We start from the raw sequence: 25,686 nt of genomic DNA, 5'->3' as shown, positions 1-25,686 counted from the left end.
AAAAAATGTATATATAATATATCCATTATGTATAAAATAAAATCTTAGATACAACAAAGTGTAAAAATTTTCAAGTAATATTCATAAACAAGCTTTTAATATTTTGTTGTATTATTTTCAAATACTTATTATGCATTCAGCTGTGATTAACCAAGCAACTTTTAGTTGAAAAAACACGCAAAATTAGTTTTTTACAACCTCTGCATCTTTTTTTTTTATGATGCTAAATATTTTTCTAAACATTTCTGGACCACTCCAATTCCCCCTAAAATTAAAAAATAAACCAATATAATACATCTTATAATTCATTGACTTATTAGATGATGAAAATGTACTCACTTTAGCATAAAATTCCAGTATAACAACGGGAAGAAGTGCTTTTTCAAAAAATAAGTAAAGTACATTTCTTTGCCCTGATTCACTGGAAACGTTTCATATGGCTTTAAATTATAGTCAAATTCAGCAAGAATACACTTTCCAGGTGCGGTCACTAATGGGCAAGAGGCATACCCATTATATGCCATCTTAATTTCTTTTCCAGCACAATTGTCCATTAAATTTTTGTACAAAACTTTACTTTGGGACGCTAAAAAAATTAACGCAATCAAAAAACATTTTTAATTTTGTAGCATTGTAAATATTTTTACTTGTTCATACCTATTGCAGCCATTGTCTTAGAATTAGGTGTACTGGTACAGTCACCTATACCATAGATGTTGTTATACTTTTTATGCTGTAATGTCTTAGGATTAACGTCAAGAAACCCTGCTTCATTTGTTATTATTTTATGCTGCTGCAAGACCTTTGGGGGTCCCATTGGTGGAGTTACATGAAGAAAGGAGTACTAAAAATATGACTATGTATAAGTATAAGACTGAAAAATTAAAATTACTATATGAAGACGATGTCATACCTCGATTGTGTGCTTGATTTCAGGCTTATCGAGATTTTGAAACACAGCTTCCCTTTCATCAGATCTTATTTCAATTAAATTTGTTCTACAATTGACTTTTATGTTTCTTGAATTACAGACCTCCCAGAGTGCATCCGCGTATTTCTTAACGCCAAATAACACTGGCAAACTTGTGTTGTATACAATATTTATATTGTCTCGTAATTTTTTCTAATAAATGAACAGAAATTAAAAATTGACATTCTGAAAAATAAAATCCTTTAGTGATTAGAACATACTCTTCTCCAGTAATCCTCAGATAAATATGCAATCTTTTGAGGTGCTCCAGGACATTTTACACACGAATTAGGAAATGTAAAAATAGCGGTTCCCTCTTTTGTTAATTTTATTTTTTCAAAAACACCCGAAACTGTATCTGATCCATAAATTGAACAGACCTGAGCTTTTGGATTCTTCAAGCCATCAACTAAACCAGGTATCTAAAGAACAATGATGTAACGAATGTAATTATGTGAGATGATACTTTGATCATTTTAACAAACCTGTTCCCAAAATAATTCTAAGCCCATGGCTACAATCATTTGCTGATACTCAACAGTATCACCATTACTTGTCATTACTATATTTTCATCAGGCTTAAATTTTGTTACTGAATCCTTAAGCCACTGAGCTTTTTGTGGTAAAACATCCTTCATATGTTTTTTTGACGATTTCAAACTTTTAATTCCTCCACCTACTAATGTAAATAATGGCTGATAATAGTGAATCTGCCGGGGATTGATAAATATTAATTTTGCAATTTTATACATTTCATCTAATAATAAAATTAATTGTATATATACGTCTTGGGGTTCAATCACTATAACGTGATCTGGGGCATTCTGAAATTTTTTGGATAGTTTTGCAGCCATAGTACATCCCCCGGTACCACCTCCGATTATTAAAACTTTACAGCTGTACACAAACATCAAATAGTTTTCAACACTGGTATTTTTTCGGGGATACTTAAATTGCGTTTATCTTTTGCAAATACTTACGCGTGATGGGCATGTTTAACAGATTGTTGAAAGTTCGCTTTTAATATTAATGATAAATTGCTCCTTAACGTGCTGTGCATCATTATTGATTTGTATTTTAGATGATCAGCGATTATTGTTTAAAAATGTTAATTACTAAAACCACAAGAAACTTCATAAGAAAAACAGTACTGATATCGATGTTAATTAATGCGTAAAAAAAGGTTATAACTATGTGAATAATCCAGTTATCGTACAAATAAAAAATTATAAGTAACTTTGTATCGAATTATTATAAAAAAGCAATATGCATCAGCTGATAACGTTACCAATATCGTTTTACGTACCTACAACAATATAAAACACACGAAATAATATTTATATTTACATTCATCAACTTAACCTGATCTTTTGATTTATATCGGATAATGTATACTGATTTATAAAAATTATGTAAGACTTCCGACTTTATCCTGACAAAAAAAAAATTAAATAAAAACTTGTTTATTTAACAACATCAAAGTATTCCTATAAAAAATAAAACTCACGAATCAGGCCACATTTATTGTGTATCTTTTGTATATACGCACTTGATCGATATTTTGCGTGTGTCAGGCTCTGATCCCACTGTGTAACTGTAGACCTTTTTTTGGGAATCGCTGATTACGTACACCAGTTCCTTTTATACATTAATTATCAGTAGTTGTTATTTTTATTTGGCTGCATCGAGTGTGTAATAATGTAAAACTGCTCTTCGGTAATCGATAGGATTTAACAAAGAAACCAATATCATTTTATCTTGTTTTGGCTTACCAGTACACTAGAAACTTTTCCAATGAAATTAATTGTCGATTGCAGGGATGGTTGGTGTTAAAATAATTATCTATAGAGTATGTCATTGATTTATTGATATTTACAGGTACATAATGGTACAGATATACCTAGCGGCATGATAAATAAGGAACAAAAACATTTCTTCACAAAAGCATTTGTGACACTTTTTATCATAATTTATCAATTTTTTCATCCATTCTTCATCTTTCATTTTTATTTGTTTTGTATAATATTTACATTTTACAGACGCAGGCCCAATTTTCCTCGTCGCTCGAACACTTGTGTGCGGTACATATACATACATCATCGGCCTTGAAATCGGCCACAGAAAACTCCTTTCTTTTCTATTATTATTATTTCTTCTATTTGTAGCAATGTATATCACGAAAAAACGCATTGTTGAACGCAGTTTTTTTTTTTTTTTTTTTTTTTTTTTTATCAAAGGCGCACTTCTGTTAAGGACCATCGTCGAATATCATTCACTTCAAACTACTTCAAATCAAAACGTATTAGTCTATTAAATGCTCGCCAACGCGTTATAATAAAAATATATGCGTACAATAAAGACAATATACATTCGATTACGTATACATTCGAAGTATAGGTCATCATTCAACCATAAAACAAAAAAAAATATATTCGGTGAAATGTCCGTCGACGGTCCATTAACAAGTTGAAAAATTGCGCACGAATAGCAATTGAATTACATTTTTTTTTTTTTTTTTTTTTTTCGTTTGTATGTTAATTTTTTTTTTTTTTTTTTTGTATTTTTTACAAAATTTGACAACGTCGCTTTTCTTTATCACTCATTCAATTACGAGTTGACGTCAGGCTGCCAAAGTATCTTGAAAATCTTTCAAACGCAATTCAATGGCCACTGTAGCTGCGCAGTTTGTCAATGATATTGCGCAACACTCGCCTTTTCACAATGTTTGCCCACTTACAAGTATTGTTCCCTACATAAATACATATTTATTTAAAAAAGTGATTGAACAAAGAATTAACTAAAATAAGCATAGTAGCTTGTAGCTATATGTTTTTTAAAATTAAAAAATATATGGACCGAAATAAAACATTAAAAATTAACTCAAATTTATAAATAAAAGTTGTTTTCGACCTAGTGGTGTATTGGTTACCAACTGGCGTATTTTATAAATTGTCTAAAACGATTATTTCGGCATCAGATATTATCACGTATATTTTAATAAAATGAACACTCAACAAGATTTTACTCGATTTCTCCTAAACACTTTTTTCTCCGCCTCTGAATTTGTTTTTTATCGTTTATTTTCTCTCTTTTTTTTCTCACTTTACGAAAATATATATCACGAACGCAACATTGAGAATCAGAGTAAAAATTAAGAAATCGGTTCTCTGAAATTTGTATTATCTTATTGTTTTCACTTGTTATTATTATTTTTTTTTCGTTATTTAATTATAATCGTTACGAATTTTTATTTAATGACAAAACCTTTTTTTTACTTGTTCACTTCCATCTATTAATTATATATTCATACACGGTTTCCGTAATTTCCAAAGGAAAACGAAGCTACACTTTTTTTCTCTCTTTTAAGGTCGAGATTCGCAAAAATAAAAAGTCATCGCCTCTTCACATTAAGTTTTCTATTTTCACTTATTTTAACTTGTAGTTGTCTAAAAATTTTTCACGACTAATTGCTATTACACTTGTCTTTTTTTTTATTTTTTATTTATTTATATTTGTTTTTGTTATCTTACAACAAATTAAAAAGTATTATTTTTATTATTTAGTAGTTAACGTATCTTTTTTTTACATTTTCTTTATTGAACTTCTCATACGCACAAATTTTCAGTTAATTTATATATTTTGATAAAAAATTATGTGGTGTTAGTTATATTGATTTTCTTTTTTTTTTTTTTTTTTTCAAAGATGTATTCCTTTTCTTACTAATAAGTTGTGTATTTACAGGTTAAAATATTTATATGTATATATATATATAGTTACTTGCTGTCATTGATGAAAAAAATCTATTTTAATCACAATACAGTAGTTGGTTCTATTTTACAGCCTATATTTTGTTATACTCGAAATGGTATTTCTCGTATTAACTTTTCGATATGAGAATCATATACGTTCATGCAAGTTTTTGTGTACAGTACATGTATTTCATATTTTCTGTATCATTATACTTATAAATATAACAATTCGGTCGTCTCCTTAAGCAAGAAAAAGCGGCCTTTTTGCCAAACAAACTTTTTTTATCTACCTTCACTAGATTTATTACTATAACACTGGTAGATTGTTTAAATTAAAAAGTTATGGTATCTACCAGCATGATCAAAATAGCAAAAAATTTATTTGCCTTTATCTATTGGAAATTAAATAGTTATAATAAACTTTTGCTATCTTCAGAAAAAAAGAAATTTTTTTATACTAGGAAGTCTATTTACCAAAAATTCAATACAATTACGCGTTAATAATAAAAAATAGTATTTCACATTTTAATTGCGTTAACAAAAAAAAAAAAAAAAAAAATTATCTTGGTAATTAAAAACGATAATTTTTACTTAATTTTAAATCTAATAGGGTAATAGTTTTTATTAAGTGTTTGTGATAGTCATTTGCAGTCTCAGTCAGAGAAGTTATATCTATAATTAATAATTCTTGCAGCTTCCAGCAACGACGAAAGAAAAGTGCTGTTGCGTACACTCTTTAAAATTTTCTTTCACTTGCTGCCAATATCGAGTATATTTTTGTATATTATAGTAATCAGTTCTTATATATTATACAGTAGGTAAATGACAATCGCCGATACGCATACAAGTTATACTCATACAAACAAACAAGTCTATGTATATTCACAGAAAAAATAAAAATAATATTCATATGCAGTCCTTAGAATTTTAATTAACGAAGACGGCACAATAATTTACGCGAAAGCTTATTTTTAAGCCACAATCTCATACGAAACGATTGTTTTCTGAACTAATCAGCTTACTCATTTAAAGAATTACAGAAAATTATAAGAATAAGAAAACTATTGTATTATACATCCGAATAATACGTACGTTTACGTATGCGGCTGTTACACACGCCTCGAAAAAAGGAAAAAAAAAATTAGCAATATGATTAAACAAAAAAAAAAAAAAACAATCATTTGAAAATAAATAGCGTCGACCAAAAAGTTTTGACAGTCAAACAATTATATCTATACTTTTAATCAACAAAATTTTCCTGTAATAATTCCAACTCTAACATATCTCGTCGTGATTATCTGCAAGAATCCTAACAACAAAATGAATACGCGGGAAAACTTAGGAAATATATCGAAAGAAAAAAAAATGTTCACAATTTGCATGTAAAACTTGTTACAAGCTTATAAGTATTTGCTTTTTTTCTTTATTTCGCTTGTGCCTCTCTTATGAATTGCCATCATTGTTTTTTATATTTTTTTTTTTTTTTTTATTGAAATTGCACAACATGCGAGCATCTCACTTTTCTCGTGTCGAAAATAGTGCTGCTACGTTTTATTGTGTATTTATCAACGTAAGGCAAAACTCGCTTCCACACTCTCATTCTCTCACTCACTCACTCTCTCTCTCTCTCTCTCTGACACACCTCTCGTATATTTCATAATTCTAGAAGACGTTTTAAAGTATGCGCCCTCAAAATATAATTGTATTTACACATCGTTACTTTTGTGTTTCGTTATTTTATCATAAGCGCCTTTGTTTTATCGTTATTACTAATCGTGTCCTGTTTCTCTCTCTCTCTTTCTCTTTTTCACTTTCCTCCTTACACCGATGAACCATCGTCATCATCACTAATAATCGTCAACTCCTACGTAACATTTAGTAATAATAAAGCGAATGAGCGGCAGCTCTGTGGTAGGAGAGACGTAACACAACACGTGAGCCTGTGTGTACCGCGTGTTCGTGGAAGAGGGGCTTTTTGTTTTAAATTTTTAACATTTTATTTTTATCACTAGTGCGGATCTGCTTTGTGTCCAACTGCAGATGTATGCACCTGAATGATGAACTCGGACTTTTTGTCTACTTTTCCTAAATTTTTTTTGCTACTTAGGATTTTACAAAAAACACTACGGAAACGTTACGTCTTCAGTGAGTCTCTATATTTTCGATTTTTTCTCTGTTTGTCGTTGACAATGGGACGTCCCGTTTCACGTGTACGTCATACGATCACCCTAAAAAGACATTATCCCATTTAAATCCCCTGTTTTATTTTTATTTATTTTTTTTTTATTTATATACTACTTTTTTAATTTCACTAATTACTATCAGAGATAAGCAAACGCAACGAATAAAATCAACAAACTTTATTAATACTAAAATAAGTATGCCTTAATTTGAATAAACTTATTTCTGGAGCTTAGCCTATCTCTGATATTTTATATGCATGCAAAGTTATTTAATAATCCAGTAAATAGTAAAGTCTATTTTTTTATGAATTAATCTGACTTTAGTAGAATTGATGAATTATTATAAAGAAAGACTTTACGCATCACATTATTTGAAATTATTATAGTACGAGATGAATCAACTTATTTTAATAAAAAATAAATATTTTTATGCATCTTAATTTATGCAAAATTGATTTAAAGTTTAATAATTCAAACTTCTAAATTTTTATTATTAAAATTGCGTCCATCGATTCATCCCAAAGTAAATATATATGAATAATTATGAAGAAATAACAATGACGAACATCAGAGTAATTGCCACAACACAGAATCAACTACGAATACTGATGAAGGACTGGGACTTAAAAGTAAGAGACAAATCAAATGTGAAAAAAGAAGCCCTTGATGTTTTCATTTGAATGAGGACACATTTGAAAAGTAAGGATCATCAAAGGAAAATATCTTTGAATGTTTTAAGATATTAATATCAAAATCACATGAAAGTAATGAGTATATACGTGAGGCACTAAAGAAAAACAGCCATAACAAGTTACTCAGTTGAACGATATTTTTTTGTCACCATTACTCAATTATCTGTCAACTCTAAAACTTCAGTAAAAATGACGAATTTTCGTGCGTATAAAGTCTAGTTTACTTTCCTAAGATACAAGATGAACGTTACTTTGTTTGGCACCGAACGACTTTAAAATTTACACAAATCAACACTTAATGAAGTTAATGCATCAGTAATTGACTGATACATGTAGAAATTAATTTGAACTATGTAATATTAAGTTGTAGAATTTAAGCCTAAATGAATACAAAAACTCTTATAACAAAATTAATTTTATTATTTATTAACAAATAAAGTACTACATGAATAAAAAATTATGAAAATAACATGCGTTTGAAGATGGTCTGAGTAAAATATTGTATTGTTCAATTGATGTTTACAGTATTGATTTTTCGTTTTAGTTAATGTCGGTATTGTCACGAAGTAAACAGCTATAAATAGATATAAAAAAATAGAAAAATTATTTACAAGTATCACAGTGATAAGTACACTTATATTAACAATAACTGAAGGAATTTTTTTTTTTTTTTTTTTTTTTTTTTTTTTTTTTTTTTTTTTTTTTTTTTTTAAATACTTTTTTTAAGTGTCAATATTTCAATATTTTATTTCTTTTTTTAAAATTATTTTTTCTTCTATTTTTAATGGATTTGAAAGATATTTCTAAAAAAATTATTATACCTAAAAAAAATATGATCTAATTTTAATGATTTTACGGCTGGTGGTTTTACAAACAAGTGAAACTTTCTTAACTAAAACCATAGAAAATCAAAAATTTAATTGCACTTCTTTATCATGTACCCCCTAGCTAATTATAAAAATATCAGTCAATTACTTGGACATTTTGACCGCGTTATTTACTGTTGTGTTATCGTACAATTTTCATAAGTAAAATTATTTCTTTATGTACAGTAAACAAAGTTTTTGGAGAAAATTTACACAGCAAATTAAGTGTATCTCCAATGAAAAAAATCTATTTACAAAGTTTTTTTCTCTTATCCTTTGATATCACGTAAGTGTCTCGATCAAAAAGTAAATGATAAGTTTCGGAGCTAGCTAATTACTTTAAACTATTTTTTAAGTTTTTTTTTTACTTTGGAAAATCCTTTCACAAATGAAAGTTCGGCAACGAACCATAGCTCATGGGTACTAATTTCTTCGGGTGTCCCTCGACGATTTTGCCCGAATTCGACGTTTTAACATCGACGACTTCGTTAATTCGCTCCCGCTTGAACAAAGAAACAAAAAACTCGATTAAGAAGCCATCTTTTTTCTCTAAGAACTTTGACGTCGCGGATTCGAGAAAAGAAAGATCGGGGAGAGATAATGAGAGCCACATGGCTAGGGATTTTTGTCTCAACCTTTCTTACCTTTCCCGAATCGTAACTTTAATTTTGTTTACCTTTAGAGAAGTTGAATGAACAGATAAAGTTTAATAAGAAAAAAAAAGGAAGTACCATGAGAATAAAATCCATTATCAAGTGAGTACAGTTTTCACGTGAATTGGTATTTATTCTTTTATCGTGATGATGACATCGGAATTGTAGTATTTATTCTTGCAAGAAGTACTTTAATATATCCACAATTGAATTATGCATGAATATCATATTTATGTAAGTGTACTACTCATTCGGTAAAGGATTTTATGAATAATAAATTTTAGTGAACATCAATAAACAATACAGTAACGTGCAAAAGGAGTAATGTTTACAAAGGAAAACAAGTCGAAGAGACTTTCTACGTTTTTGACGAGCAAAAGTAAAAGAAAAGTAAAAGTAAGTGTAGGTATGCACAAACAACGTGAGATACTTGTATAACATGTAGAATCTACGGCAGTGTAGTTGAAGATTTCAAGAAAACGATATCTTAAAATCTTGAAGAAAATCAATTTTTTTGTTCCAAATAAACCTTGTGTAAAACTCAAATACCACTTACAGAGAGAAATAAACTAGCAGGCAACTATTATTAAGTAAATGGCGTTATAGACAGTTTTATTTTGTTTTTTAATATTTATTAATTTAATCATTTTTTAGTCAAGTTATTCTAAAACTCGACTTACCTTTTTTCTAAAGTTATCTATAAAGTAATGTAAACAAATTATAATTTGTAATTTTTTTTTTTTTTTTTTTTTTTTACACATTTGTTAATATTATTATCACTTTTTTTTTTAATTAAGTAAAAGTCCGTTTTACTTTTATAGATACGTATGAATATGTAGATTATTTTTATCATCATTGGGTATTTTCAAAGTAAAAACATAACTGACTTATTTATGTGCAAATTTCTTCACTTTTTTTTTTTTTTTTTTTTTTTTTTTTTTTTTTTTTTTTTACTTTTTTTTTTAGTTTAGATTTTTGTTATTGTCATTTCTCAAACCAAAAAACCACAACCGATTTTACACTCGACATTATTTCGGCACACTTGAAAAATATACACACGCATTCTAGCATACGAGACTCATACATGGAAATTCTATGGAGTCTTTTACAAATATTGTCTTTTTTTCATTTGGAAAATAAAAAAAAATTCTTTTAAGTCCTCACTGAGTTAAGATATATACTAATGTATATATTACATAGATCTATAGTAGCTGAAATCACAGTCAATAAATAAAAGTCATAAGACTAATAGATATCATTCAACTAGCCTAATGTTAAATAAAAATATCTTTTGTTGTAGCAGCAAATTCAAATTAGTCATTACGTACACATCGTTAATAAAATTGTATAGAATTAAACATCTTGTATCTGATCTGGAATAGATCTACAAGAAAGCAACGTATGTAGGTATAACATCAATAAAGTGGTTATGCGATAATCCCAATACTCAAACACGTCTTAAATAAAACCATTAAAAAACATTGAAAGTAATAATGCGAAGAATTCAACTATTGCATTTTTTTTTTTTTAATTTCTTTCCTGTCGTCTAGTAAATATATTGCATATAAAAAATATCTCTTTCTCTTCTAATACTATAAGTATATGAGTAAGATCGGTAACATACAAATCGTCTATGACGATGATATAAAAAAATGTTGACTGTACATGTAATGTTTCACTCAAGAAACTATTAATGATTATTTATTGGAATTTGATCCATCAACAGTAAACTTAACAAAAATTGATCTACCATAAAACCAATAATTTAATTGATTGCACATGTGCGGTAAAAAACAATTAATATGTATGCTACGTTAGTTGGCGATAACTTTATAATATTTTGCGTATTTCGACTTTCGCGTTCAAAGGATAAGATCATCTCTTTGTTAACCGAGAAAACAGTATAAAACTCTCTATTAAGCTTGATTAACTCTTTTAAGAGGCAGTATCATCCTGATTTATAACGAATAACAGTAAAACAATTAGCAATAACTATGCTTTAATTATTTTTTAAAGCTAATTGTCTGACTCGGTTACTAAATATCATTCGGCAATTCATTAACTAGACTTATGTCTCTTTTTTTCTTATCTATATGTACAGGTTTTGTATTGATGCACTAACAAAATACCTAAATATGACTTTTTTTTCTATTTAAGTAGTTTATCGAGCTTTTTTCGTATTTTTTTTCTTTTTTTGTTTTAATCTATATTTTACTTTAGTTTATTCATTTAATGCATATGTAATAAATGTATCAGAGAAGTTTTATAGAAACTTTTGATACACGGTGCGTTAAGATATTTATCTACATTTGTAAAAAAAATTAATTTTTCAAGATTTCAAGCTACCGTGCACTACTTATAATGATAATAAACAAGACATTTGCAGGCACAAAAAAGGCGAACAACAAAGAATACACGCGGATTTTCCACAGCGTTTTAGAGTAAATGCTCGTGAAGTTGTGGGAAAAAGAAAAGTTTCGACTAAAGAAGTAGAAAAAATTTCACACAGTATTACAACTACGTCTAAAAGAAAATGGCTACATTGGCTGCTCCTTACTAACGAAAGATTTCATTTAGAAGCTTTAACTTAATAAGTGTTATGACTTTAAAATTTGATTTTAGTGAGTATTAGTTGATGTAACAAGTTAATTATATTCAAAATGAAGTCATGTAAGTATTAAAAACATTATCAAGTCCAAGCTTCTCAATATAGGACAAAAGAAAATAAGAATGAATAAGTGTTGGACTTCAACTTCATACAAAAAAAGTGTAGACATAGGTATAGGCGTATATAAATGTTTCTAAAAGTTGTTCAACAACAAATAGGTGCATGACATGAATATCAAAATTATCAGTTGGTTTACTCAGGTTTACTCGGGTGGCGGAGGAGGCGGAGGTGAGGATCTAGGAGGTGGGCCATCAGGAAGAGGAGGCAGCTGGTTGGACTCCTGGGCAAACTTGTCTCTAGTTTGTCCTGGAGCCTGGCCCTGTTGCTGCTGCTTTCCAGCCAACGACGGCGGCGGTACGCTTGTATCTATCTGCCCGTCTGGCGTCATTATCAAGCCAGCCGTCGGGTGCATGGCAATAGCGTACTGCTGCTGTTGCTGGTACTGGTAATGATATATGGTGCTATCGTAAGGTGAGTACCCAACTGGAGCAAAAACTGGAGGTCCTTGCTGGACAATTCCGGGTGGGTAATTGCCGGTAGCAGCGGCGGCGGCGGTAAAGTAAGGATGATGAGACGGAAGAAGAGGACGAGGGTGGCGAATAAAGGCTGGCGGTGGTGACTGGCGTTGCTGCTGGAAGCTACGGTAGCCAAGCTCGCCGAGCATGTTGTGTTGGGCTACCCCGTACTGCGGTGGATACGGATAGGGGGTCGGCCGGGGTGGTCCACCCACCCCTCGTCCGGCTCCACGTACCTTATTGTTTGTTCCCGGCATGTTGTACGTGCTGTGCCGGCCGTTTTGCCGTTGTTGTTGTTGTTGTTGTTGTTGTTGTTGTTGTTGTTGCTGCTGCTGTTGCTGTTGCTGCTGCTGGTACAACTTTTTGTTTGGCGGGGCCTGGGCTAGCGAGTTGTCCATCGGGTCGCTGCGCTCGCGCTTCCTGCTTACACCTTCTGTCTGCTGCACCTGGCCGGCCGCTGCCTGCAGCTCGCCGGTCGCGCTCCTGGCCAGTGTGTCGGTGCGAATTTTAATTTTAAGCGGTGCCTGCGGTTGAGGGGTGCTCAGCTGAGGTAGCTGACGATGCTGCTGTTGCTGTAACTGAGACTGCTGCAACTGCAGTTGCTGAACCGGTACCTCGGTGCCTTTAAGTCGCTCCTTGGGGATTTTAATTATTAACCCGGTGCTGGGCGTGCTTGGAGTGGACGTACCGATAGAGTCGGCACTGAGGTTTAGCTTATCCTTAGGTATAGTAATTTTTATGGGCACAGCACCGAGTGCCGTGCTATTACCGCCAGTGCTGCTACCCTCATCAGTCTTACTGTCTTTTTCTCTATCACTTCTCTCGCGACGGTGCTTCTCCCTGACTTTGTCTTTATGCTTGTGCTTGTGCTTCTCCTTTGACTTGTCCTTGTCTTTGTGCTTGTGTTTCTTTTCTTTCTTTTTCTTTTCGCTCTTGCTGTGGTGTTCAGGTTTCTTTTCCTCGACAATTGCCACTGAGGAGACCACCGTTGCAGTTGCAGCTGGCATCGGTACCGATGTTGTTATCACGGGAATATCGACCGTACATTGAATTGGAGCTACGAGTTCGCTCATGTCAACGGTGGAAGGCAGAACAGGCTCCTCGACGATTTGAGGCTGCTGTTGCTCGTAATTTTTCAGCAGTGAAGGCATTGACGTCATAGGCTCCTGCAAAAGGGCACTAATACTCTGTGCCGACTTGAGTGGCGAGAAGCTATCCTGTTTACGGGCAGGCTCCTGTTTAACACTAGGTTCCTGCTTTAGGTTGGACTCTATATTTCCTAAGCCAGAACAGAAAGATATCGACATCTTGTCGTTGGAACCAATAGTATTAACGAAGGAAAAGTCTGACATCTCATTGCTGAGTAGTTCTTCTGGCGGATCTGGTTTTATGAGGAAGCTTGACGGATCCATAAGCGAGAATTGATTCTCTAGACTAGAGTGTAGCCCGTTTGTTAGATTCTGATTCTGCTGAGGCTGTGGCGGTTGTGGCTTTAATCGCTGATTGGCAACTATCGTAGGATCCATGTTGTCAATGGACTTGACGAGCTCAAGAGGCGTTTTTACATCTACAAGTGCAGTTGCGACCAAACTCTTGTTCAACAGACTATCTTTTGTGGGTTGTGCAAATTCTGGTACGCGGTTAATACTCAATCCTGTATTATCCGACGGACCAAAGTTGTGTTTTCGCGAGTGATTTTCTTGCAGCTGCTGCTTAGAGTCGTGATCAAGATTACTGTTCAATTCGGAATTAAGTCGGTGCTGCTTTTGCGAGGATACAGGGACTGAATTGTTTGACAAATTTTGTTTTATTGAATCCACGTTAGACGACGAAGACGTAAATGATAAACTGTTTTCCTGTTTTGGCACAACCGGTGATGTCTTTAATTTTGGCTTTATCCTTTGTGAGTGAGATTCTTTAGCTATTGGTGGTGGTGTTGGTGTTTTTTCCGGGCTAAATAGGGAACGATGTTTGTTAACAATCAGATTCGACGGAATTGTATTTTCCTCACGTGGCTTTTTCTCTATTTTTGGCTCGTCAAAATTATTCACTAAACTAAACGAGGACGTCGCGGAAATGCCCAAGTTACCGTTTTTCGCCTGATTACTTTTGAAAACAGATAAGGATTTCTGTGAAATTTGTGCCGCCGAGACAGGAGCGTTGGGAGACTTCTCCGTGGTAAAGGCGGTCTGACCAACATTTAACATTTTGGACTCCGAGCCAAGAGACGGCAAAGAAGCCTGCGAAGCACTGATACTGGGTGTCGGCTTTTCCGGTTGGTGATATTTGGACGGATGATGAGATTGTTTTAGCATCAATGCGGCATACTCTTCCTTCATGATCCCGGGTCTTGGTTTTGTTGGTGGCACAATCATTTTTCGCACTTCTTCGGCTCGCTGCTCATTAGGGTCTTTTCTTGTTGTTTTTAAAGCAGATGGGTCCGAAAACTTAGAAAGTGGCTTTACTTCTTTTTGATGTTGTTTGGGATGCCTTGAATCATTACTATGCTGCTTGTGCAAAGAATTATTCAGCTTCTCTGGTGGATGGGCGGTCTGCGTGTCTTGTATACCAGATTCTAGATTTTCTAAAGAAACATTGGATGAATAGTAGCCACTATTCGACAAATGATGATCGCGCTCCCTGGTCCCTTTTTGTCTGTCACGGTTTGGATCCCGAGTGCCACTACCACCACTACTGCTATTACTACTGTTCGAGGAATGCCTCTGGATCATCTGAGAGGAGGACTTTACATCCTGCCGAGAGTTATGATGGTGATTATGGTGAGTCACTTGCTTTACAGCATTCGAGGATGAAGAGCTTGAATGTTTGCCTGGAACAGTTAGGCTGGAAGAAGAGTTCTGCTTGTGGTGGTGCGAGTGGTGTTTACCAGGGTCAGCACTCAGTGAGCTTGTCAAAGTGATGGCTGCCGCTTTTTCTCGTTCTAGCCTTTCACGCTCTTTCTTTTCACGGTATTCTTTGTAATCCACAGTGCGACTGGAATGGGAGGTAGTAGACTTTTTGCTGCCATCTATTTCAGACCGATCTGAATGAGAACGATTTGATTGAAAGATGAGATTAGCATCAGCGTTCGCTGGTGACTGCACTTTTCGTGGCTCAATATCCTAAAATTTTTAATGCAGTTATTACAACTGATATTATCGCGGTATTCATGAGTTATAAGTGTACATACAAATGGAGATTTCGTTAGCGTCGATGATGGTATGAGATTGGGACTTTGGCTAGCGTTAATACTGCGAATTTTTCGCTTAAGTCTGGAAGGGCATTTATCGAAGATATGTAAAAATTCTCCAGTAAGTTGACCTAATAGTTCCGACGTGACAGACTTGTCAACATACCAGAACCAGTCTTTCCCTTCATTACTCTGAGGAATCTAAAATAACCATATGAGTAATACAACGCTTATAACACTCCATCTTTTTCCAATTATTTTAATGTTGGTACATACCTCCCAGTTGGACCATTTGCAAGCTAAATGAATACAAAAGCATGCAACTATGGTAGGTTTGTACTGGAGGCACATAGTTGTCAGATGCAAACTGAAAACGAAATATTTTATTATGAATTTTATGTGTTACAAGAATAATACTTAGAAAAATTAAATTTTAGCAAAAAAGTTTTGAAAGAAATACTAACCTATTTGAAGCCATGAAATACGATGTTTGTGCTAAGTCTTTGCTAGCTGTAAACAATTGTAAAAATGTATTTACGCCTTGATTTAATTGCGTAAGATACAATAAAAAGCCTGGAAAGTTAAGTTACCTTTGACTAAGTGACAGCACCTAACCACATGTGTGTGGGGATGATCTATAGCCACATCAAACCCCAAGGTTTGCAACAACGCATTTTCATTAAATACTAACTCTTGAGCTAAATCATGATATTGCTGAAAGCAAAAAATGCCCATTTCATGTTTTAGTAATGAAATATACACTCATGCCACACCCTTCAGTCAAATCTTACCTCTGACTTGGTGTCGATTGGTTGTTGTGCATCTTTGTGAAGGCACATATATGCTGTTCTGATAACATGCTCCAGTTTTCTGGGCTGTTCTTCGACCTTTGCAGCAAGAAAAAGAGCTGCAGATGCCATAGAATTTCTGTGGAAGTGTGTCAACGAGTGAAACACATAAAAGCGATGCATATACACGATTGCTGTGTTGATGCATAATTGCGTCCTATAAACAATAATTTTTATATTGAAAAAAAAAAAAAGAAATGTAACTTTCACAGGATTAAGAGTTTATAAGAGTGCTCGATTTTAAATGTCATGAGATTTTAGGGATTTACAAAGACCATTATAACAAACATATCAATGTATGTGCTTGAAACATAGAACTGAGCCAATGTGAACTACAAACATATTTATCAACATTTTCTGTTAGAATCTTTATATAATCGTCTAAACTTGGTTCAAAAAGGTAAGTCTTTAAAAAGTAAAGTGTCTATCCTGGAGGCTGAGAATCCCAATTAGCACATTCACGATCAAAATGAGTATTGATATTAAATGTTAATTTTCGGAGCATACAATAGGAGGCACTGACGAATTTCTTGGGATTTTTCGCGATTCAAAAATATTGAGAAATCTTTGAACGCTGAGACTCGAGACGTCCTGTTTCATTACTCGAGTACTCAGGTGTGCACGATTAGCTAGGTTACGTAGGAGCTCTCGAAAACTAGGCTTTTCGAAAATCTTTTTTCCAAAAAGCCTTCTCTTGGTGTAAAATCGGATGAACCATGCTTAAAACTTTCTCCTCGAAGAAAGAGAAAAAGAAGCATGACCTCGGCCTTTCCAACCAACTGGCACGCCCGTGTGTATGTGTGTGTGCGAACCGTGAGAAAGTAGTTATTTGGTGGTGTAACGTGCCCACAATATGCCCGTGGGAATTGTAGTTTGATGTATTCGATTACAACCAAAGATGAAAATACGTGCACAAGGACCATGATTGAAAATTTGCTCAAGATTCGCGATGGGAAAATGCTCGTCAGAATAGAGTGTGGAAGAAAAATAAAAAGAGGAGGGGGGTGGGGAGGTGGAGGTGTAGAGAATGCGAGGAATGATCCTGTATATAAAGAACAACAATAATGTGAATAATGTGTACTTACACCATGAGACGCTGGCCCATATCTTGTATCAAATTGGCGGCTTGCTGCCGATAACTCAGCTCCTTATCGGCGTCGATGCCGCATTTTCTGCTGGGAGAATTTGCCAATTGTTCTTTTGTGAAGTGCCATTTTTCGTCCAGAGCCATTGAAGTGCACGGACGACCAACACTCCGGTTAACTGGAGGACGACAGCGGCGCCAAGTCTACAAGTAGTGGTAGGGCCGTGACGGTGGTGGAGGCGGCGCAAACTCTTTCGATTCGACCGCTGCTCTCTCTCCGCACTCCCCCCGTATAATAGTTTCTCTCACTCGGCACGGTTTTTCTTTCTCTCTCTTCCACAGATGACAAATACACGTAGTCTACCCCACTTCAGGGTGTTAGCCTATATATATATACACCGTTACTGTCCTCGTCGCACTTGCGTTATTGTTCCATACCGTGGAATATTGTACTCCGACCGACGCGTATTAATTACACCTAACCTTATTTTGCAGGAGGAGCAGAGAAGCACGGAGCTCATTCTGCAGCGACTAACTTGCGAGACTAACTTTGGCAAGCACGTGTCACACCGTCACGCACACGCACTCACCCTCACGAGCGAGGGTCGATCAGCTCCGCGACACTTTGTGGATGTGTATGTGTATACAACACAAGTGCGGCGGACGCGGAGAGGCCCTTCAGTTTAGCGCTGGATGTCGGAGAGGAATGTTAGTCTCGCAAGTTAGTCGCTGCAGAATGAGCTCCGTGCTTCTCTGCTCCTCCTGCAAAATAAGGTTAGGTGTAATTAATACACGTCGGTCGGAGTACAATATTCCACGGTATGGAACAATAACGCAAGTGCGACGAGGACAGTAACGTTGTATATATATATAGGCTAACACCCTGAAGTGGGGTAGACTACGTGTATTTGTCATCTGTGGAAGAGAGAGAAAGAAAAACCGTGCCGAGTGAGAGAAACTATTATACGGGGGGAGTGCGGAGAGAGAGCAGCGGTCGAATCGAAAGAGTTTGCGTCGCCTCCGCCACCGCGGCGTAATTAATACGCGTCGGTCGGAGTACAATATTCCACGGTATGGAACAATTAGTTATCGAGTGATGGAATTACGATTGAATATTTAAGTAGTTTTGAAAAAAAATTTTTTTTTCTCCGACGGCACTTCACTGCCAGGCGGGTCGAATCCAAGTTCGATACTGAAGAGAAAGCTTCGAGATTTATCGATTCATCGAATGGTACAAGTTTGTGGAAACGAATTAATTAAAGGTACGTCCGTTAATAACGTACTCTAAATATTTGCCATACAAAGTTTCGCTTTATTTTTTTGATGACCGTAATTAAAAACAATTATAATGGATTGAAAACTGGATAACACAAAACTAAATGTCAAAATGCTGGGTCTATTAGTTAATAACTTTAGTTCATGTGTTATTTCAAAAAAATATGTATGTGTTTGAATATTTTCTTAATCCCGTGTTGAAAATATTTTTACATACTTTTTATCATTATTACGTAGGCTTCTTTATGTTTTGTAGATTTGATATACTTGGTGAAATTATTCACTCTGTTTTAAATAACTAGTTTACTTATTGCTTGAAAAATATACCACATTTTCAGTACGGGAGAATGATAAAGATCATAGCAGTCAAATATGGGAAATGGTCTAACTTGTTGAAGTTTCATTTTCCGTCATAACGTTTTTTCATTAAATTCTGCATCAAAAAGTATTAAAACTTTTTCATTTAGTAGGCTAAAAAAATTTACAACATTTGACTTATACATTTAAGTACATTTTAACTTTCAAAATAAAGAATTTTAAATTTGTTGTAGTGAAAAACATAAATTTTATGAAATATGTAAGGAAACAGACGATTTTTCAATTTATTTTTGAAAAAGTCAATGGTAACTTATTATTTCTATTCATACAATTTTCTTACATGTATCTTTAAAAGAGCTGGATGTAATTTAGTTTCTAATTTGAATTATTCGAGTTAAAAAAAAATAAATTTGTAGAAAGTTTGAGCAATCAGTAATAAACAACGTTTTATAGTTTAATGTTTAAATATAGTAAAATACAGTTATTAATTTCTACCCTTCTAATTTTTAGATTTTCTAAGTTGCATAAGGCTTTTTTTGTGCATAAGTTATATGAAACATTTAATGATAAAATATACAAAAGAAAGACTGCTTTATTCACAAAGTAATATTATTTTTATTTATATTTCATTAACAAATTTTGTAACAAACCAACCGAATAATGAAAAAGTATGTTTAATATCATTCAAGACAGCAGGAAACAATCAAATACAATAATCCTATGACTTAGTATCATTTTTTCATATACACTGACTGTTTATGCATGTTATACATTTTAAGAAAAGTTTACTAAACAAGTTACTATGAAAATTTTGCTATAAAACACAAGAAAGAATATAAATCCTTATTTAAGTTAATTTATTATAAATGCAGCAGATGGTATAAGATATTAAAACGATTGAACACAAAACTTCATGTAATTTTTTATGCAAAGCTAAAAATCATTAATATAAGTGACTAGGAACATCAAACCATGATTATTAAACTATGCATAGTACACACAAGTGATCAAGCCTCATGTACTGGTGCATAAATTCCACATACATGATACAATCAGCTGTTATCGTGCACAATATATAGTTTGTTCACAATTTAATTATCCCTAGTCACTATTAAAAATGAAATGGTAAATGTAAATTGATTTTTCAATCGAGAATGCCATTGTTAGAAATAAAAAACTGAAATCGATTTGTCTAATGTTGTGGGATAAAATTTTACTTTGACCGATGCATTGGTTTGTCACATGTAACATTCGTTAACACGAGTACTTTTAATTTAATATCCAATGAATTCTATTAAAACAAAAAATATAACAATTGGAGGCAACGTGAATTTTCACGATGTTCAAAATGGCTGCGTTGAATATCTTCGGACGTACTATGCTTAGTCATTACTACATATAGGTTAACTTCGTTCTTTGTCATACTCCCAAGGCTGGGACAGATAAATTTCAATCAGAATTTTATAAAAAGGTACACCTCTTCTATGTAAAAAGAAAATATGGGGAATGCTGAAGGAAAAAATGGAAAATTTTCACCGAAGTGTCTCATACGAGAAAGAAGAATCTTGCTTCGTTGTTGCGAGAGAGAGAGAGAGAAAGACAGAGCAAGTAGGGTTTGCAGGAAACTCAATGCAACTGTCTTTCCTTTTGGGTTCTAAATGCTCCTTAAGCACGATAATTAATCCGTACGTACTCTAATTCGATCGATCACTGACATGCGAAAATAAATAAGTGCCCAACAATTTCGTGACCTTGCAAAACGTTGCGTCATTATATTCCAAACACGTCAACGTGTCGACCTAACCAACAATATGAAGTTGGGGCCAGAGACACGAGGCTCACCCACGCGAATATGAATGATGTACTTGTAGGTCAAAAATATTAAAAACTCATGTAGTAACTAAACAAAACAACAAAGTAATGATGTAAATAAATAGACATTTGGGAAAGGCAAAAACCTTGTGCGCGAGAGAGTGATTTCGTGGCTCGTCCTCGAGTGATTTTTCTCCCTCAGCACACACAATATATTTAGGACACGGAAACGTCTTCCGTGCTGTTTTCTTTTTTCGTTGCAGCAGCACGGACCTGCCGATCGAACTCTCCTTTATTTTTTGTTACAAAAATAGTCTCTCTGATTACAGTATATATTGTTTAAAATGAATGTAAAATTTTCTTTTGAAAAATGCCTTGCACTTTCTCACCAGTTCCTGTGCTCTCTGTAGTGCGTTACGTATACGCAAGCGCACCACGAAGGTTGATCCTGCAAATGGCCGCGGTGCTATAAGTGTATTCCGGTACCTATAGGTATAGGTAGACCCTTTCTAATTTCTCAACTATATACCTATATCCGATACTTGTACTAATATATAGGTATGCAAGTCTACGAAGTTTTACTCTTGAAAGATAACTTCAAACGAAATAGCGGCAGTGCGGCACAACGGTACTTTGAACAACACGCTAACACTTGATGTGAAAAGGTGACTACTGTCGTATGCGAATTACTAGTAGGCACTGGCCACGTCTATGCATCGATTCTTTGTCCCTCAGTTTTTCCAGTGTGCAATGTGATGACGTAAAAAAAAGAACAAAGAAAGTCAATTAGAACACTGGGCCCTACATTATTGGCCAGGAGATCTTTAAAATGTAATTAGGCACGTTCGGTTGTCGAATGTTGATAGGTGTATACAGGTATAGTTCAGCTTCTCTCTTTATTTTCCTGAGGTAGGGGGCTCTGCCACCTGCGTACTTTGCGCGCCAACCTTCAAATTTTAAACGAACGTTTATTTTTAATTTCAAAGAAATATTTTAAGATTACCTTTCTTTTTATAGTTTCAATCTTTGTTCAATCCTTCATATTAAATTATTTTCTACCAGTCACTCGACAATAAAACTTTTCTCTTTAGATTTCTCCCAAAAACTTCTTTTTCAAAAGGTGATAAGGTCAATATCCCGACCTTGCCTTTTTCTCTTAAATGCTTAGTAATTTTACACGTAAATTTTCATACGAACTTCCTTTGAAATCAACTTTCACTTTAATTGCATTTGCGATCATTTGTGTGGTCTGCTTATATAATAACTTGAGTTGATTGTTCGAATCAAGTCATAAACTCGTTTCTCAATTTTATAAAAAAAAAAAAAAAAAAAAAAAAGCGTACGTCGTTTGCATCGTACAATTCGTCGTGCTGTCGTCCCCTTTTATCCTTTTTGTCACATCAAGACGTCCAATAACCCATAATAACCCATAACATCGCGAAAGCGAAACTAATAGGTATATCATATCTCTATGGAGTGTCGTGTCTATATGTATGGCAACTGACATCACACGCTCCAAATACTCCAATCTCCAATGCGAACATCAGAGCCGACGAGACAACACGTCACAACGGGATAGCAAAAAATGAAATATAGGTATATTTTGTGCCTTTTATTTTTTTATCGGCCCTTTACGTGATGGTTAATAAATATCAGGGCAAAGTGGAGAATAAAAAAAAACAAGGAACTGATACTAATAACCAGTGCAAGAGGGAAACGGCGGAGGGGGGGGGGCAACCTTTCTTTCCTAAGAGCCACACATCTGCGTTAGGTGAGTGCGCGCGTGCACCAGGTGACAAAAACTGCGTCATAAGGAGATTTACTTGGCTCTTTTTTTTTTTTTTTTTTTTTTTAGTAAAATCTTTAAGGTTTTGGTTTTGTACTGCTCATCGCTTACGTGCAGCAGCAGTTGTTGCAGTCGTTGCAGAAGCAGCAGCAGCAACGGCACGGGGAAAGTATGGTGGTGGTGGTGGTAGGTGTGTGTGCTACGCAGAGATGACGGGCGTCGTCGAGAGCTCTCTCGAGGATACTCTGTCCTGTCTCAGACTTACTCGACTCCCTTGCTCTGATGCCCTGCTGCTGCTGTGCGTGATATAATGCTCCTATACGTTTTATCAAGTCACACGCGTGCATATGCACACCCCAGAGGGAGAATATTGACTCGAATTTGTTGCTTGTATTTTTTTGGTTTCTTTCTCTTTTTTTTTTTTTTTTTTTGGTGGGTAAATTTTGGCTTTTTAATTATACGTACGCGCGCGAGCTCTGATTTTTTCTTTCTTGGGTGTTAATTTTTCTCTAATTCCGCGACGCACAACCACCACACAACGACGCGCCGTGCGCAAAATGGCCACCGTCGTGTGTTTCCTGTTGTTGACTACTTCGTGGACTTTGCTCGTCAGATTAGCGACTGTTTTGTTATTCACAAAGTCTGTCTGATCTCCTGTTTCGTCGGTGACAATTGAAATTACGATTTTTTAAGGGAATATCCAAACGTTTAGAAGCACATTCGTTGTGTTTTAAGCTGTCGAAGCAGCTGTTTTGACAGGAAGCTTGCGTGATCCTTTTGCGCGGCAATTTTCAAATTCATTTTCGTTTCATCGGAACAAAATTTGACTGTTTTTTTTGCGCGTGATTCTTTAAAAATCGAATTTATTTTCAGATAGGATATGTTTCGAGTGCCTAAGTCGACCATGCCAGCCCCAACTGTCACGTCAGCCGTGAACACTCTTCCTAAGCAAACTAAGGATCAGTACTGTTCTTACACGTCTTTTGAGTGTTACCAACCATGTTTGGAGGGTTACGCTTACTGTGCCAGACACATTTTAGAAGACCAAAAGGCCCCGTTTCAACAATGTTCCTATATATACACCATAGGACCTAACAACACGAGGCCTTGTAACAATGCGGCTGCAAAATTGGATAACAGAGATATCTCGTAAGTATCGAATTGTCTAACATGGTCAGACCTGACCATTATAATGCTAATTTTTTCATTTTTTTTTTTTTTTTTTTTTTTTTTTTTTTTTTTTTTCCAGTAGGTACTGTTTGGAGCATACAAGAAAAGCTCAAATTGCTAGAGCAAAGTCCATATCAAAGCACTCGTTACCAGAGACTCCAGAAACTCTCTTGCTAAACCTTAGTCATTATGTAAAACCTGTTGATGCTCACAGTAAAAAAGATGAATCAGAAGAAGAAAAAGTCAAAGTGTTGAATCCCTTTAGTAAGTAATATTTTATTCTCAACAATCTATTGTTATTTAAAAAAAAAAATGTATCCCCTAACTTTTTATTTATAGCTGAAATCGATGCATATAGAGTTAATGCAAAGGGATCCGAAATATTGGATTATGCCAGCTCATCTGACAGTGATACTGAACCCACATTAGTCAACGACACTGTGAAAGGAACTTACTTTGATGATGACAGTGACAAGGAAAGCTTAAATTCACCTGAAGAAGATCCTTTAAAGTATGCTTAGTCATTGTTTGGTGAAAATAATAATTTCAATTATTAAATAATAAATTGTTGTGTTTTTATTAGGCATGCTGGATTGTATACAGCTGAAGAAGTTGTTTGTATTGCTAGAGAAAAATTAATGAGGCTCCAGACACTGTATATAGATCAGTTTAAAAGGTTACAATATACTTTGAGAGAAAAAAGAAGAAAATATTTGCACAATTTGAAGAAAGAAAAAGAAACTTTGTGTGAGTATCCATTGCAATAGTCCAAACAGTATTTACTTGATTTATTATATTTATAACAACTCGTTAACTATTCTGTGCAGGTAGTATTCACGATCAGCCCAAGACTACAGCCAAAGAAAAGAAAATTTACGAAAAATTAAAAGCTTTGAATAGTTACCACAGGCGTAGTGGTGTTGAAGCTATTTTATACAAAAAATCGTTGGAACGACGGGCGCAATCTGCAGAAGGTCCTGCACAAAAACCACCCAGTGTACAAAAATGTGTGTTTACAGAAGGTGGTGTAAAATGTGGAGAAAGAACGTTACCTTCCTCAAAGTATTGCCGAAAACACATTCTCAAGGTAATTTAATGTTTAAAATATTATTAAAAGTTTCGGAAAGTTTTAACGAGTTTTGCACATGCATCAACTAATGTTGATTAATCTTAGGATCAAAATCAAGTACTATTTAAAGCCTGCGGAGCTAAGGAAGCTGACATGGAATGCCATGAACCTGTGCCTGTAATTTTTGATACAAATTGTGTATTCCATTCTCGGTTACCTACGGAATTCAAATTAGAACCTCTACAGGTAAAACAAAGACCTAGGAAGAAATAATGCCTCATTTAATACAATTTATTAATTATAATCAACAAACTATAATTTATCTTCATTAGTTTAAAGAAGAGCCAAAAGAACAAGCTAAAAGCAATTTAGATATGGATATTGATGCAATGGGAGATTCTCAAGAAATTGATCCTGATGATGATATGGCTGGTATCATGCGTGAAATGAACGATGTCCACAAAAAATCAAACTTCAATGAAAGTGCAAATAGTGAAGCCAGTACTGACACAGCTTTTAGCATAACTGCTCAAATGAGTGATAGAGATGATTTTTCATCAATGTAAAAAATAATCTGCTGATTGCTTAAATGTAAATATTTCGACTTACTTTAAATTAAAAAATATATTGTTTATATAACATTGTAAAGTTTTAATAATTTTATCAAATTAAACGTCGGTTTGTATATTTTATCATAAGTGTAAATATACTGTTACGTAATTTTATAAAAAAACATTTCAACCAAATTTATCGTTTCATGATTCATCTACCTCCTTTGCTTAATTTAGAGTACATAATACATTTATTGGCACTCTGTAGAATACAAATTATCTTGTGA

At 34.1% G+C, this 25,686-nt stretch overlaps 3 protein-coding genes across 10 annotated transcripts; 1 reads left to right on the top strand and 2 right to left on the bottom strand.

The window, feature by feature from the left end:
• Positions 1–138: 138 nt before the first annotated feature.
• Positions 139–2,750, bottom strand: Sqor (Sulfide quinone oxidoreductase). 3 transcript variants are annotated; one of them, XM_089593022.1, is made up of 9 exons: positions 2,478–2,750; positions 1,951–2,085; positions 1,756–1,867; positions 1,456–1,680; positions 1,192–1,392; positions 914–1,123; positions 658–844; positions 340–586; positions 139–265 (listed from the first exon to the last, which is right to left on the bottom strand). In XM_089593022.1, exons 2-9 carry the CDS (start codon positions 2,031–2,033, stop codon positions 184–186), a joined length of 1,347 nt encoding a protein of 448 aa, XP_089449148.1. In that variant the 5' UTR covers positions 2,034–2,085; positions 2,478–2,750; the 3' UTR covers positions 139–183. The 3 variants fall into 3 exon arrangements, with proteins under 3 accessions (XP_089449148.1, XP_014214930.2, XP_014214920.2); XM_014359444.2 differs by having other exon boundaries at positions 2,520–2,750; XM_014359434.2 differs by lacking the exon at positions 2,478–2,750 and adding an exon at positions 2,277–2,307.
• A 67-nt stretch (positions 2,751–2,817) lies between these two features.
• LOC106644462 (uncharacterized) lies at positions 2,818–21,606 on the bottom strand. 5 transcript variants are annotated; one of them, XM_089593425.1, is made up of 10 exons: positions 20,970–21,606; positions 17,420–18,180; positions 16,278–16,491; positions 16,077–16,200; positions 15,951–15,996; positions 15,763–15,853; positions 15,487–15,687; positions 12,533–15,418; positions 8,869–8,962; positions 2,818–6,947 (listed from the first exon to the last, which is right to left on the bottom strand). In XM_089593425.1, exons 2-10 carry the CDS (start codon positions 17,563–17,565, stop codon positions 6,943–6,945), a joined length of 3,807 nt encoding a protein of 1,268 aa, XP_089449551.1. In that variant the 5' UTR covers positions 17,566–18,180; positions 20,970–21,606; the 3' UTR covers positions 2,818–6,942. The 5 variants fall into 5 exon arrangements, with proteins under 5 accessions (XP_089449551.1, XP_089449552.1, XP_089449550.1 ...); XM_089593426.1 differs by lacking the exon at positions 8,869–8,962; XM_089593424.1 differs by lacking the exon at positions 2,818–6,947 and having other exon boundaries at positions 8,298–8,962; positions 17,420–17,622; positions 21,213–21,606.
• dgt1 (KAT8 regulatory NSL complex subunit dim gamma-tubulin 1) lies at positions 18,046–25,594 on the top strand. 2 transcript variants are annotated; one of them, XM_023390467.2, is made up of 8 exons: positions 18,046–18,680; positions 23,483–23,758; positions 23,862–24,043; positions 24,119–24,290; positions 24,363–24,526; positions 24,607–24,866; positions 24,954–25,094; positions 25,181–25,594. In XM_023390467.2, the coding sequence occupies exons 2-8, from the start codon at positions 23,490–23,492 to the stop codon at positions 25,412–25,414; spliced, it is 1,422 nt and encodes a 473-aa protein (XP_023246235.2). In that variant the 5' UTR covers positions 18,046–18,680; positions 23,483–23,489; the 3' UTR covers positions 25,415–25,594. The 2 variants fall into 2 exon arrangements, with proteins under 2 accessions (XP_023246235.2, XP_089449555.1); XM_089593429.1 differs by having other exon boundaries at positions 18,050–18,680; positions 23,859–24,043.
• Positions 25,595–25,686: the final 92 nt, after the last annotated feature.

The sequence above is a fragment of the Copidosoma floridanum genome, unplaced genomic scaffold (genome assembly GCF_036245765.1).
Source record: "Copidosoma floridanum isolate Cflo_tuat_1 unplaced genomic scaffold, Cflo_Japanese_pri ptg000019l, whole genome shotgun sequence".
NCBI classification, from domain to species: domain Eukaryota; kingdom Metazoa; phylum Arthropoda; class Insecta; order Hymenoptera; family Encyrtidae; genus Copidosoma; species Copidosoma floridanum.
Note: the sequence above shows the minus strand (reverse complement) of the source record. Positions and strands in the feature narration are given on the sequence as shown.

Coding starts and splice junctions, on each gene's coding strand:
- Sqor (XM_089593022.1), bottom strand. CDS start 2,033: ATGATGCACAGCACGTTAAGGAGCAATTTATCATTAATATTAAAAGCG. Junction 1,124..1,191: donor CTGAGGATTACTGGAGAAGA/GTATGTTCTAAT, acceptor TTCATTTATTAG/AAAAAATTACGAGACAATAT. Junction 587..657: donor TAAGACAATGGCTGCAATAG/GTATGAACAAGT, acceptor TAATTTTTTTAG/CGTCCCAAAGTAAAGTTTTG.
- LOC106644462 (XM_089593424.1), bottom strand. CDS start 17,565: ATGGCTCTGGACGAAAAATGGCACTTCACAAAAGAACAATTGGCAAAT. Junction 16,492..17,419: donor ATGGGCCAGCGTCTCATGGT/GTAAGTACACAT, acceptor TATTGTTTATAG/GACGCAATTATGCATCAACA. Junction 8,963..12,532: donor TGCCGGGAACAAACAATAAG/GTACGTGGAGCC, acceptor TCTTTGTTCAAG/CGGGAGCGAATTAACGAAGT.
- dgt1 (XM_089593429.1), top strand. CDS start 23,490: ATGTTTCGAGTGCCTAAGTCGACCATGCCAGCCCCAACTGTCACGTCA. Junction 23,759..23,858: donor TTGGATAACAGAGATATCTC/GTAAGTATCGAA, acceptor TTTTTTTTCCAG/TAGGTACTGTTTGGAGCATA. Junction 24,291..24,362: donor CCTGAAGAAGATCCTTTAAA/GTATGCTTAGTC, acceptor TGTTTTTATTAG/GCATGCTGGATTGTATACAG.